This window comes from Erythrolamprus reginae, chromosome 3 (assembly GCF_031021105.1).
Source record: "Erythrolamprus reginae isolate rEryReg1 chromosome 3, rEryReg1.hap1, whole genome shotgun sequence".
Taxonomy (NCBI): domain Eukaryota; kingdom Metazoa; phylum Chordata; class Lepidosauria; order Squamata; family Dipsadidae; genus Erythrolamprus; species Erythrolamprus reginae.
In genome coordinates, this window is record NC_091952.1 from 45459411 (window position 1) to 45472359 (window position 12949).

The 12949-nt window shown below is 40.3% G+C and overlaps 1 protein-coding gene across 6 annotated transcripts in view; it reads right to left on the minus strand.

The window, feature by feature from the left end:
- Positions 1 to 12949, minus strand: part of PTPRF (protein tyrosine phosphatase receptor type F) — a 630248-nt gene that overhangs the window by 143397 nt on the left and 473902 nt on the right. For all 6 annotated transcript variants that reach the window (XM_070745049.1, XM_070745054.1, XM_070745053.1 and 3 more), the window contains one exon: positions 3762 to 3872. In XM_070745049.1, coding sequence (XP_070601150.1) covers positions 3762 to 3872 — 111 coding nt within the window. The remainder of the gene's footprint in view (positions 1 to 3761; positions 3873 to 12949) is intronic.

The following is a 12949-nucleotide window of genomic DNA, read 5'->3' on the forward strand; positions in this document are numbered from 1 at the left end:
CGTTTTCGCGGGCTTTCTCGCCCTTCCCCAATGCTTCGCCGCTCGAAACTCGCCTTTCGCCGCTTCCCCGACGTCCGTAAACCTCCTGGGGACCACTCGGCTCCCGCCTCTTCCGAGGCTTTGCAGCGTTCCCGGCGGCGGCGGCGGTACCAGCGGCTTCGCCGCTTCACAGCTGATCGGGACTCTGCTCGTCCTACGGAGTCCCCTGGGGTGCCTTTCGTCTCGGGCCTCCCAGTGGGGGGGGCGGACCCCCCCACCTTCGGCCCGCAGCCCTCGTTTGACCGCGGAGGCCAGTGACTCCGGGCTGAGTTGCTCCTCTTGGGGGCAGATCCCGCGGAGGGAAACAGCCCCTAAGGAGATTGGTGGGGGTGTTGTCCTCGGAGGACAGAGACCCCTGCTCCAACGCTGTTCCAATCTGGAGAGGAGACAAAACAACATATTAAACATGGTAAAAAACATTTATTTTACTCTAAGCAAACTCAGTATGACTCTACTCTTGGACTGAGTTTTTAAAACTGAGGCTCATGGGAGACTGCTGGGGGCGGTGCCTATTATTATGTTAATTTTTTACTCAGTCTCTACCAATAGGATTGGTTAAATACCCATGTTGGACTCTCCTTCCAGATGCAGTGGAGAATAACAGTGGGTTTGCTCCCCACCAAAATCTCATCTAAACACCCTTGGAGAAGAATTTCTTTAAATCAGTTTTTTCTGCAGAAAAAGTTTGATCTTGCATTCTGACCAGCTTTTTTATTGGTAAGAAATATAACAGGACCTTGGAAGAGGATTACACTGTGCAAACAATTTCATGTAGGAGACAGGAGTGATACAGATTATTGTTTAGAGCTTTACTTTTTGGGGTGTTAAGTTCTATTTTTTCAGGACAAAGGAGACACAAAAATAAATATATATACATATGTGTAGAAATCACAGGGGGAAAAAGAAGTATTTTCCCTTCCCTTAATCCCTATTGATGCCAAGCAGAAAACCACCATCATGGCAGAAATATCATGAGCTCCCAAGCAATTAAATTATAAGGTGATTATAAGGCTACAGTAATACATACAATGATCTTACGCATCTCTTATTTTGCTTTCTCGGATGTAAGAAGCCTAGGAAAACAACTTCCTAATTGTATATAAAACAGGTATAAAAATAATCTGGGAGTTGTTACAGAATTGCAAAAAAAAAAATACATTGGTCAACTGGTTAGGATATTTATTTTGTTTTGCAAAACTAAAGCATCCGCTTAAATATTGTCCGGCTAACGGTACCTGCGGCAAACTTCCACAGGAAACAATTTACATAGTAACCTGTCTTTTATATACTATCGGCTTTATCCCCATTCTGCAGCTTGGAATCCAACCTTGTAAAGATTATGTGCAATAAAATGGAGTTTTATTCCAAAACGTATGCTTCAGAAGCACAATGGTTAAATAGAAAATGAACCATACATGCAGGGCTGAAAAATCTTCCCAGCAGAAGCTGGTCTCTTGTCACCTTATCTGCAGACGCAGCCAACCAGTCAGCTAGATGAACAACCTGCTTTTCACATCAGGACTTGAGGCCACAGTTTACTGCACTACTTAAAATCAAAGGGGAGTTCTCTATCTAAATAAAGACTCAGCAAACAGGGAATCAGGCCGGTTTTGAGAAGTTCCTTTGGCTTGGCAAGCTGGGCATTCAGGTGAAACATTAGCTTTCCTAAAGTCTGTTTTCAAGCCCAGACAAAGGGAAAACACTTAAAAGAGAACTTGGCTGAAAATGTGCAATTGCTTATCCAACAGTGTGAGAGTGACATACAGGCAAATAAACATTTCTGCCTCTCCTGTTCTCTAGAGGCAGAGTATACGTTTTATTTGTTTTACTAGATTTGGTCTGACATATATACACACACACACACACACACTCACCACACACAACATAGTTTGCTGGCTATGAATAAATTAACTGCCTTGAAATGGTCCTGGGTTGGGCACAGAGGCAAAAAGGAGCTGTGACGTTCCTTCAATATACCAGGGTGATCCAACAGAAAAAACATATAGCCCCTCCCTGGTACAAAGCTGAAGGGATCAGATCTGGTGGCCTACAGGTTAATACAAGGCAGAAGCCCCAGGGTCAAATCCCAGTAAGGATATGGCTAGCTGATGAGGCCAGAACAAGGCCGAAATAGCGCTATCTTAGTCTCCCTTAATTTTAAAAATTCTGCAAAAACATGTGATACATACATACATATATATATACATACATACATACATACATACATACATATATACATACATATGTGTGTGTTTTTGTAGATTTTCACGGGTATATGTATGTAGATTGTTCTGAGTTCGGGTTTTGCCCCGTGTAATATTTTGCATGTCTATGCGACGTTTCGGTGAAATCACATTCACCAGCACAGCAGCACGAAGCTTACAACTTCAGCCTGATGATGGTGAATGTGATTTCACCGAAACGTCGCATAGACATGCAAAATATTACACGGGTCAAAACCCAAACTCAGAACAATCTACATACATACATACATACATACATACATACATACATACATACCATTATATTGAGCTCTAGGCATATTTTAAACTTCAACTTTTTCTATGTTTGTCAAAATGGTTTTGTAAAATAGAAAGACATCTGTAGAAAATGAGTTCTAAACACAATGAGAGCAACTGAGAAAGTGGGAAACAATCTTCCAGCATGTCATTTTGGTTTTTCCTTAGAATAACCATCCCTGTGCTTGGTTAAGGCAGCTTTCTGTCGTAAATGGTCTGTGTATGTATGTTCAGAAGTGGCTGGGAGTGAGAATGGGAAGGAAGGTAGGAAGGGAAGGAGAGAGGAAATGTTCTATTTAAACAAGCAGTTGTTAGAATCTAGACTGGGTAAAAATATAATTTGAGTTTAACTGCACCCAAAGGCTTCCCCTCCCCACTTTTAGACAAGCGTCTGACATTTAACCGTGAAGGGCAGTAGTGGGTTCTAAACCCCTTTGCTATCGGTCCGCGTATGCGCATGACGCTTCTGTACATGCACAGAGGCAATCCAGATGGATGGGCAGAGCCTCCTGATGCCGGAGCTACCGGTTCTAAGAACCAGTCTGAACCGGGAGCAACCCACCACTGGCGATCACTTTTTCTTGGCTGATGCAAAATTTTATCTCCTTGTAAAACACTTGAGAAAAAAAAGAAGCATGTTCTTAATGAAGCACTGGATTCTTTGACCTACAAACACAAATTCAAGGCCCTTCCTATTTTGAGCACAGGAATGGAGCAGAGATTTGAAAATAGTCTGGCAAAGTGGCTTTATGAAACAAACTGCAGCTGGATCCCAGCAGGAATTGCAACTATTCTAATAGGTTCAGCAATTATCCCTGTTGTAGAGGAAGTGTTGATCAATTGAACACACGAAAGCTACATCTATTCCTGGCCCAATGTAGTGTAGTACTCACCTGCCAGAGAACAGATCAAACCTAGGAAGAGAAACCCACTAATTTTACAGAACCCCACAAGTCTGTCTTTCTTTTTCTTCCCCAACCCCACAAAAAAGACAGATTCTGATATTGACTGTTTCAATCTGACCATCAAAGGAAGGTAAGGGTCTTTCAGGGTTTGAATTAATGATTTAGGGATTATAGTTTCATCACTCACAAAGCATCACTGATGTATTCTCTTTCTGCAATGTTGAATGGGTGATTTGAGAGGCAATGACCATAGAAGAGAAGGGGGAAAGGGATGGAAGCTTGCCTTCTCAAACTTTACCTCGCACATAAAGGTTTGCCGGAGCAGAGTAACGGGTCCCTGCACTGTTTGTAGCGACACATTCGTATTTGCCTTGATCCGACTCCTCGCTGTTTTCAATTTGGAGAGCCCCTATGTAGAAACAAAACACAAACGACACTGGTTATAACAAGATGCATGTTACTGCTTTGTACCCTTATTCCAAACATGAACACAAGAGGACAGATGATGCCTGTTGCTTCTTGTAGGGGGTCCATGCTTGTTACTATAAAGCGTCTGTTGTGCCCAAGCCTTCATAGCTTCACCGTCAAACAAATGATTGATACCTTTTCAGTTGCTTTTTATGTACCAAATAAATTTCTCCCATATGGAGAAATTATCAAAAGAATCCATAAATATGCTGAATATATTTTTCCATAGCAAAATATTGTACGATATTTTAAATTGTTGTAAACAGTTCTTATATGTTTTATGAACACAAAAACAAAATACAACCCCAATAAACACACAGTAAATAAGTAAATCCAAAGGAATCTAATCTTAGTTCACTACATTTCTTTAACTATCTTAATCTATAAAATACACTTCACTACATAACAAAGTATCATTCATTTACCCTTAAACCTAGCAATAGAAAGGACCACAACTTTTTCACCTTAAAAAATCCCTTGTTTCTACTGTATTTTACATATAATTATAATGTTCTGTCTACTAACAACATCAACAAGTAACAACATCAGTAGGTAGTACCACCAGAACCTTTGCAAGGCCCAGAAATTTATCTGAGTTTATCTGAAGATTTTCTATTTTCTACTCACTATATCCTGATGCCATTGGTTTTTTGTTCAATGTACTTAATAGTAACATAACTCTTAAAATTTCATTGGTTTTGCTGCTGGAATTTTAAGCTATTTCAAATTTTGAAATACAACTTGGATGAGACTCCTTCCATGCTACCATTCCCTTTCTTTAAGAAAGGCCCACAGAGCAATCATATCAATCCAAGCAACCAGGCTGAATACTAAACTCTGCCTAATTCACATTTATTCACATTACAGGTATTGAAATAGTATCACCCTTCCTTCTTATCTTGCCACTGTGAATGAACTAAGTCCTATTTTGTTGTCTTTCAGATTACGGGAGATGTAGATTTAGAAAATGATAAAGGCAAAAAATAAATAAACAATGAACATTTTAAGCAGCCCTGATACTGCTAGTCCAAGAATGAGACCTGGTAATTCTTGGGGAATAAATAATTCACTTGTGATTTCAGAAGTCGAGATTCCATAGATTGTAGAAGGCAGGTTTCACTCACAAAAAATTATGTACACTCTTGAACCAGGAGAAAAGGCATTAACCTGTCTGCTTGTCAGAGTCTGAATCCATTTCTGTTTGCCAAAGAAAACAGCACCATGGACAGAAATTGCTGTTTCTGGCCTCCCACTCCAAGGCATGGAGGTTAAAATCAGTTTTCATATTATTGGAATAGAAGGGAAAGTAATGTGAATCAACTACTGTCACTTAAATCATTTACAACAATAAACTGAAGCAGTATAAGTCTGTATCTCAGGAGAACTAATGAAGTTCATTATGTTCTTCTATTTCATAAAAATTATATAGAGAGCACTCTCTATTGTTGCATCAGGTCTGGAAAATAAAAATAAACTGATACTGCTACCTTTAGGGGGCATTTCAACTTCATACTTTTAAACAGCTTGAAAGTTTATACCTTGCTGTTTAAGTATTGGGATGAAGTGTGGCAGAAACAATTTTGTGACTTAAAAGATCTGGCCCAGAGAAGAAACTCGGTTTCAGTCCAGATCTGACATGCCATTCATCAACCTCAAGGACGATTTTGCACGTTGGAACAGTGAAGACTTAAATGGTACTTTCTTGAGACTGGTGTTTAGTTTCTACTTTCCTCTGCATTTATAAAATATGTAAATTTATTTATTTATTTATTTATTAGATTTGTATGCCGCCCCTCTCCGTAGACTCGGGGCAGCTAACAACAGTAAAAAGACAACGTAAACAAATCTAATATTAAAAAATCTAAAAACCCTAATTTAAGAGATCAGTCATACATACAATCATACCATTCAAAAATTTTATAAGCCTAGGGGAGGGGAATATTTCAATTCCCCTATGGCTGACGACAGAGGTGGGTTTTTAAGAGCTTACGAAAGGCAAGGGGGGAGTTGGTTCCATAGGGTCAGGGCCGCCACAGAGAAGGCTCTTCCCCTGGGTCCTGCCAAACGACATTGTTTTGTTGACGGGACCCGGAGAAGGCAAACTCTGTGAGACCTAACTGGTCGCTGGGATTCGTGCGGCAGAAGGCAGTCCCGGAGATATTCTGGTCAGATGCCATGAAGGGCTTTATAGGTCATAACCAACACTTTGAATTGTGACCAGAAACCGATCGGCAACCAATGCAGACTGCGGAGTGTTGGAGTAACATGGGCATATTTAGGAAAGCCCATGATAGCTCTCGCAGCTGCATTCTGCACGATCTGGAGTTTCCGAACACTTTTCAAAGGTAGCCCCATGTAGAAAGCATTACAGTAGTCGAGCCCTATCCACAAAAATATAATAGTTAATTTTAATATTAATTATATTTTATACTTTTGGTATTTTAATTATTAGACATTCTGAGTATAAAACAAATAAATTACTTGATCAGTGTGCCAATAATATTGGAGGGAAGCACCAACAAAAGGATATCCTTGACTAGGGATAGATCCATATATCCAAGCTGTGGGTACATGAGTTCACCTATGGATTATTACAATATTGAGTCCTCTATCTAGTGTAAGTACATGTGCTCTACCTAAGAGTGTAAATGGTAGATGAAAATCATTTGAGTGGCAAATGAGGAAGGCTTTATAAAAAAGGTTTAAAGGGGGAAATTGTGGATTTTCCTTTACTCTCTATTTTTCTGGGTAGGGCTAGGGCATAAATTAGAAATATCCTGGCTTTTACTGAATCTGCTTCCATTTTAACACAGTATTTGGAAAGTAAGATGTCTGAATAGCAGGAACTGGACAGACTGCAGGATTACAAGACGTATTATTAATTCTAGGCAAATGCTATTTTTTATTTCTGAGTGGATCAAAGAAGCAATTTTGTACAGAGTTATAGGAGGATAAAATTAGCTACACACAAATGAGAGCCATCATGTCTGTGTTGCTCTGTAAATATGCATTTCTAATAATCACATGGACCTCACAGAATGACAGCCAAACATCTCCAAGCCCAATTTATTGGCAATTAGGCAAGAAAGGGAATTAACCCAGCAATTTTCCTATTGAAGCTCATTATGATCCTGCTTAATTGTTTCCTCCCTGATGATTGGCATGTCAGATCTGGACTGAAAGTGAATTTCTGTGATTTATGCAAGGAGTGCAGTTCACCAGGCAGATATAGCAATACAATTCAGCCACCAATTTGCTTTTTTAGCTATACCCTACATCTACACTTCAAACACCCTTTCTTTTTTATTCCTCCTTAGAAAGGAAAGGAGGCAGGGAGATTTGCAAGCTTTGCAGGAAGCAAAATTGCAAAACTGCCAAAGGGTGGCAGTCTCCTAGCAGGGTTAAGCAGTATTAAATTTGTATAACATCAGAAGAATTAGATGAAAGATTAATCAGCTTTCCTCTGTCAGTTTTTTAGGTATTTGTATTTTAAATTCAAGTTCCTTTTGCTTTGAGCATATAAAATTCATATTAGGGCAGAGAAAAGTGTTAAATACCTGGTTTAACTGTTTCCCATGTATCCATTATGCCACAGCAGCATAGAAACGTTATCACTGAGTCACTATACAACTACAGTGGCATTTGGCTGTTATCACCAATTCTGGAAGCTAAGAGTGCTATCAAATATTGAATGAGTGAGTGCCTTGGTGACTACACAGAAGCTTTTGGTGAGAAGGTTGGGTTGCCTGCACCAAGTCTGACATGGCAGCACTAACTAGCCGCCCTGAGTCCTTTGAGATTAGGTGGCATAGAAGTCAAATAAATAACTGACTGCTCCAAGAGAACAGAAAATCAGAATATCTAATTGTCCACTGTGCTTACGGCAATAGAGGAAGTTTCATCAGATAAAAAGAGAAACAAATCACTTTTACTAAAGGTTTATTTGCTGCAATCTAGTGGTCATCCCTGAAAAACCCATCTCCATTCATCTATCCTCTTCTCTAACCTGCCAATCAGCAACTAGAGCCATATATCTCTGAGCAATCTATCAAAACTCACCCTGACCTTTCAGCCTGGGTCTCACCTGAAAGGCAAAGGGGTAATGTTAAAAGTGACAAAGTGCCTCACAAATACAGATCTCTTAGAAAAACGACAGCATCCCTGCAGAGGAAAAGTAGGGCTTTGTGGCTGCAAGGCCAAGAGAAAAGCTGCTTTTCAAAACAGAAGACCCTGCTTCTCTCAGCTACTTTATCTGATTTCCTTCACACCTTCACTCAAAGAGAAATGGCCCGCTTTCCTGTACCTGAGCAACTCTGCATAACGGAAAATACACATCCAACTAATTGCAGGCACCATAATCCATGGGTCTAAGTCTCATTTGGATCAAATTAATACATCACGGAAATGCAGCAACTTACCTTTTAGGAAGACCTCAGAACATTATCATTACCTGAGCATAACCTCCCTTCATAAAAATGCTTTTCTCCACCCCTGCTAGAGATTCAGTAGCCTGTACGTTTAACAAAAGGTGTCAGTCTGACAGAAATCCCGTATGAGATGCCAAGAGGTGGCTCTTGGCACTTAGAAAAATGTCGGCTTTGACATTCAAACAGGACACATGCGTTTTAAATAATGTCAGGCAAACTCTTAAAATACCTCATTAGAACTCAGATAGAGAGATTTATGTTTCATGAGATGGATGAATCTCATTATAGCAGTAAGTCAATTCTCTCAAAAAGGATATACCGAACATATGGCGGTTCTGGTGCCAAGTTGTTAATGTTCTCACTTATTGGTAAGAAACGCATGAGAGTTAAATGCAGGAAAAACCTCAGTCTGGTGTGAGTAAAGATGGGCTAGTAGACACAGGCAAAGCTTGGCTACTTAGCATGTGGTTTATTGTTTTGCTTTGAGATTTGTAGTTTTAGATAAATAGCTTAATAACTTATAACATTATAGTTGATAGTCTTGAATCATTCCAAAGATTGGATGACAATTAGGCCTATAGCATTTGGCCAGATGACTCTCCACTCAACTGAATTCTAACATTTTTGAAATAACAATCCACATTTGTTCTAAAAATATTAATACAACTGAAAACATTAACACCCAGGAAACTGAACCAGAAGCAAAAACTGCTTTATAATTTGAAGCAATGATTTAATGAAGAAAGGGAAGAGGGAAAAAAGAGTAGCAAGAGTACAATTTAGCAGAGTTAATAAATTTCAGAGAATTCAGGGATCGGTCAACAGTAGCAGTTACTGAAATCACAACAGATCAGGATTACTGTACATAGTATGGATTGCAATTTTAGGATTACTTCCAGAAACCACTTTGAGTGTTCGAATTACAAAAATTACTCTAGCAGGCTTGGGACTATATAGCTGCTACTCTGGAGGTATGCTGAACAACAAGATTTAAAATGAGCAGATATATGTCGGATGCCTTTACTCTCAACAAATCTTTGAGCCATAGCCACAAGGCTGTATTAAATTTCAGAGAGAATGGGGCTGGCTGATTGTATCTCTTCCCTCTGCCTTCGTATTGAAAGGTCTGGCAAGCTGGACAGATGCACTTACAACCCTCAAAGAAAGTCCATGCTTCCTAAGCGGCCCTTCAAGAATTCTTTTATTTTTAGTTGTTCAGTTTCTGTCGACAGCAGTACAGAAGAAAGGACATGACTGTTCTCTTGTGAAAATGCAGCACCCTCCAGACAGAAACCACAGTGGATATTTCAACCCTCCCTCCAGATAGTAACTGAATGGGAAAGATCAAAGAACCCTCTGGGGCATGAGCCAGAATTACACCTTCCAATTCACAAATGTTCCATTGAATAACCCCCCCTTTGACCTGTGTATGCCTGGAATGGATGATTCTACAAACACGTGTGGGAAGGAATGGCAGATGAGCTTGTGTACCGACAGTGTTTGGAATGGAAGAATAACTGGAGATGGCAATGCTGCTGAAACGTGTCATGGGCAGAGAGAGATGTGGTGATACGAACATTTGAGGCACAGTTCAGCATTCTTACCTCTAACTGGTGTACCACCTGGTGAGGTAATTTGAATGCAAATAAGATTAAAGAGAAGCGTTAGTACAAGGAGAAAAAGGGAGAAAATCAAAACTAAAAAGCTTTTCAAAGCTGTATTAGAAAAACAGGTATAATAATAATATATAGAAAAGGAATGTGCAGTAACATTGCCCTAGATTGGTTAGTAAAGCTCTACCAAGAACACAAAGTCTGATCTCAATCCACATATCCCTGGTTCTCGTGGGGGCCCCCCACTCCCCCCCCAAAAGGATGTTGACAAACCACTATCATCCATCATCACAACTGAAATGGAGCAGCAACTGGGGTATGGGAGCCATGCCTTTTTATTCTGCCAGAAGATGGGGCTTTGGGGACATTAGTGCCAGTAAAGTACAATGTGTGTATGCACACATGTTTGAGAATAAAGAGAGAAAAAATATGTGGTAGTAGTTGCCAGACCGTTTCTGGGTTTAAGATTACCTGGACCACTGGAGACAAAAATCTGATTACATCACTGAAACTGGAAAACTAATCACTGAATGTAGGTTAACTCCTGTAGTAGGTTCCCCCTGAGCATAAACTGTTGATTTGCACCATTTAGTTTTAAAATATAAATGCAGAGGACTTTCTTTAAGCTTTCACTTGGACTAGTGGCTGAGGCAGGTTTTTGCATAGTTGTGCAGCAGGCCAAGAAGAGAATTGGTCCCCTATTTACAAGCTGAAAATACAGTAGTTTCACATGCTATTATTATTATTATTTTTATTAATTAGAATTTCTATGCCGCCCTTCTCCTTAGACTCAGGGCGGCTCACAGCAAGAAAAGTACAGAACATTAGAAATCTAAATCTAAAGCGCCCACCTAGTCACATGACCACCTAGCCACACCCACCCAGCCAGTTATTAGGCAGATCATATTAGTGGTCTGTGGGATTTAAAATTATGAATTTAGTGGTCCCTGAGGTCCAAAAGGTTGGGGACCCCTGCCCTGGAGGGTCACGTCTTAATCCGATCCCTCTGGAGCTGAAGGTCTTTTGTTTTGCAGATAGGATGGCCTAGTCCTTCCCTGTGGACACCAAATATATTCATTCATTCATTCATTTATTCATTCATTCATTCATTCATTCACACATCTTACAAAAAGGTTTTTATAGAAGGCTTTGCTCAGCCTTGACTCTTATCAACAGCATTGCTTAGAGCAGTGCTTCTCAACCTTGGGGTCGGGGCCCCTTTGGGGGTCGAACGACCATTTCACAGGGGTCGCCTAAGATCATGGGAAAAGACAAATTTCCAATGGTGTTAGCAACTAAAGCTTCTAGCCAATCAATCAGGCGTTTATAGGGGGATGTCCCTCTGACCTCTTGCCAATCCACTTAAAAGATCTGTTGGAAGAATTGGCGCTAGACTTATAGTTGGGGGTCACCACAAGATGAGGAACTGTATTAAAGGGTCGCGGCATTAGAAAGGTTGAGAACCACTGGCTTAGAGGTAATGCAGAAAGAGAACTGGATATGTAAACTGACAGCAACTCCCCTTTGATCTGCGATTTTGTCCCCTTGGTTTTATTTTGTGGAAATGAAGTCTGTTAGTAAGGGCGGGGAAATTCATGCAGATCTAATTTTTCGGGAGTTTATGGCATGTGTTGGTTTAATGCAGATTTTGCACAACTGAACACCAAGCACTTACCAAAAAAACCCCCAAAACAAAACAAAAAAAACTGGGGAGTTTAAACAGACAGAGAGGTAAACAGGATACAAAGCCTCAAATCATGTTCTATGTATTGATCAATAAATACCAGTAACCATAGAAGTGCTGTGTATCTGAGATTAACTGCTCCCCACATCCCATTATCCACAGCACTGATCACCCAATGGGTGACAAAGAAAGACACTCCAAGAGTCTCTGTAAATACAAGGAAGGCAGATTTAAAGCGCATTTAACTTGCTTCTTAAAGAATGGTTAAATTATTTACACTTATTCTCTCCTTCCCTGGTTCTTTTCTATAGCCTTTTCCTCTGGGCAGTATAGCTGCCGCTTTTAATCAGTGGAAACAGTTCCAGCTGCTTTGCCTGGCATTCTCTACAGCCAAGATGTTGTTATTCCAGCTCCACTTTACAGTCAGGTTGTTTTTGCCAGTGCTTTTGTTCACGGATAGGTGAAGAAAAAGGAAAGCCCACATTGCCCGCTGTAATGATGAATATTCTCTTACAATAATAAATCTGCCTATTTATCTGTTTCTCTAGCTGCTATCCCATTCACCTCAAAGGAGCAGCTCGCATCACAAAAGCCTGCATGGCTTCCAAGCCATATCAACAGGAAAAAAGAGGATTATTGCTTCATTCAGGCACAACAGAAAAACTGCTGAGTTCTCACTTTTCTCCCTAGCCTGCCAATTATTACTGTAATTAAACACTCCAAACCCTGTCTTCTTCCTACCTGCAGCTAACTGGCACTGAGGCTTTCCACAACAGAGCTAAGCAATCAGTCTCCCAGTCAGTGAAAGAGCACCTGTTGCCCCAACTTGGATGTGATGCTGATTTTGGAATGCACTCACTAGCTGCTGAAAAGTCTGGAATTAACTGTTTACACAAATTGAAGACTCCCATACAGGCTCAAAAGGGATTTCCTTAAATGTAGTTGATTCATGTTTTTTTAAAATATTTTTTTTTTTGCCAGATTCCAGACCACAACTGTCAAGCGATTTAAAAATATATTTTTATTTCCACAGAAGTCTCCAGATACAGTATTTGTTAATGGTCAGGATTGCCATATAGATATCTGAACCACGAGCCACCAAAGGAAAAACCCAGACATTTTCTTAGAAAGCACAGAACCATAGAGTTGAAAGATATTTTAGAAGTTGTCTACAGCTGTCCCCAGCCTTTGCTGCAGGGTGGCCGTGTGTGTGTGTGTGTGTGTGTGTGAGACAGAGACAGAGAGAGAGAGAGACAGAGAGAGAGACAGAGAGAGAGAGACAGAGAGACAGAGA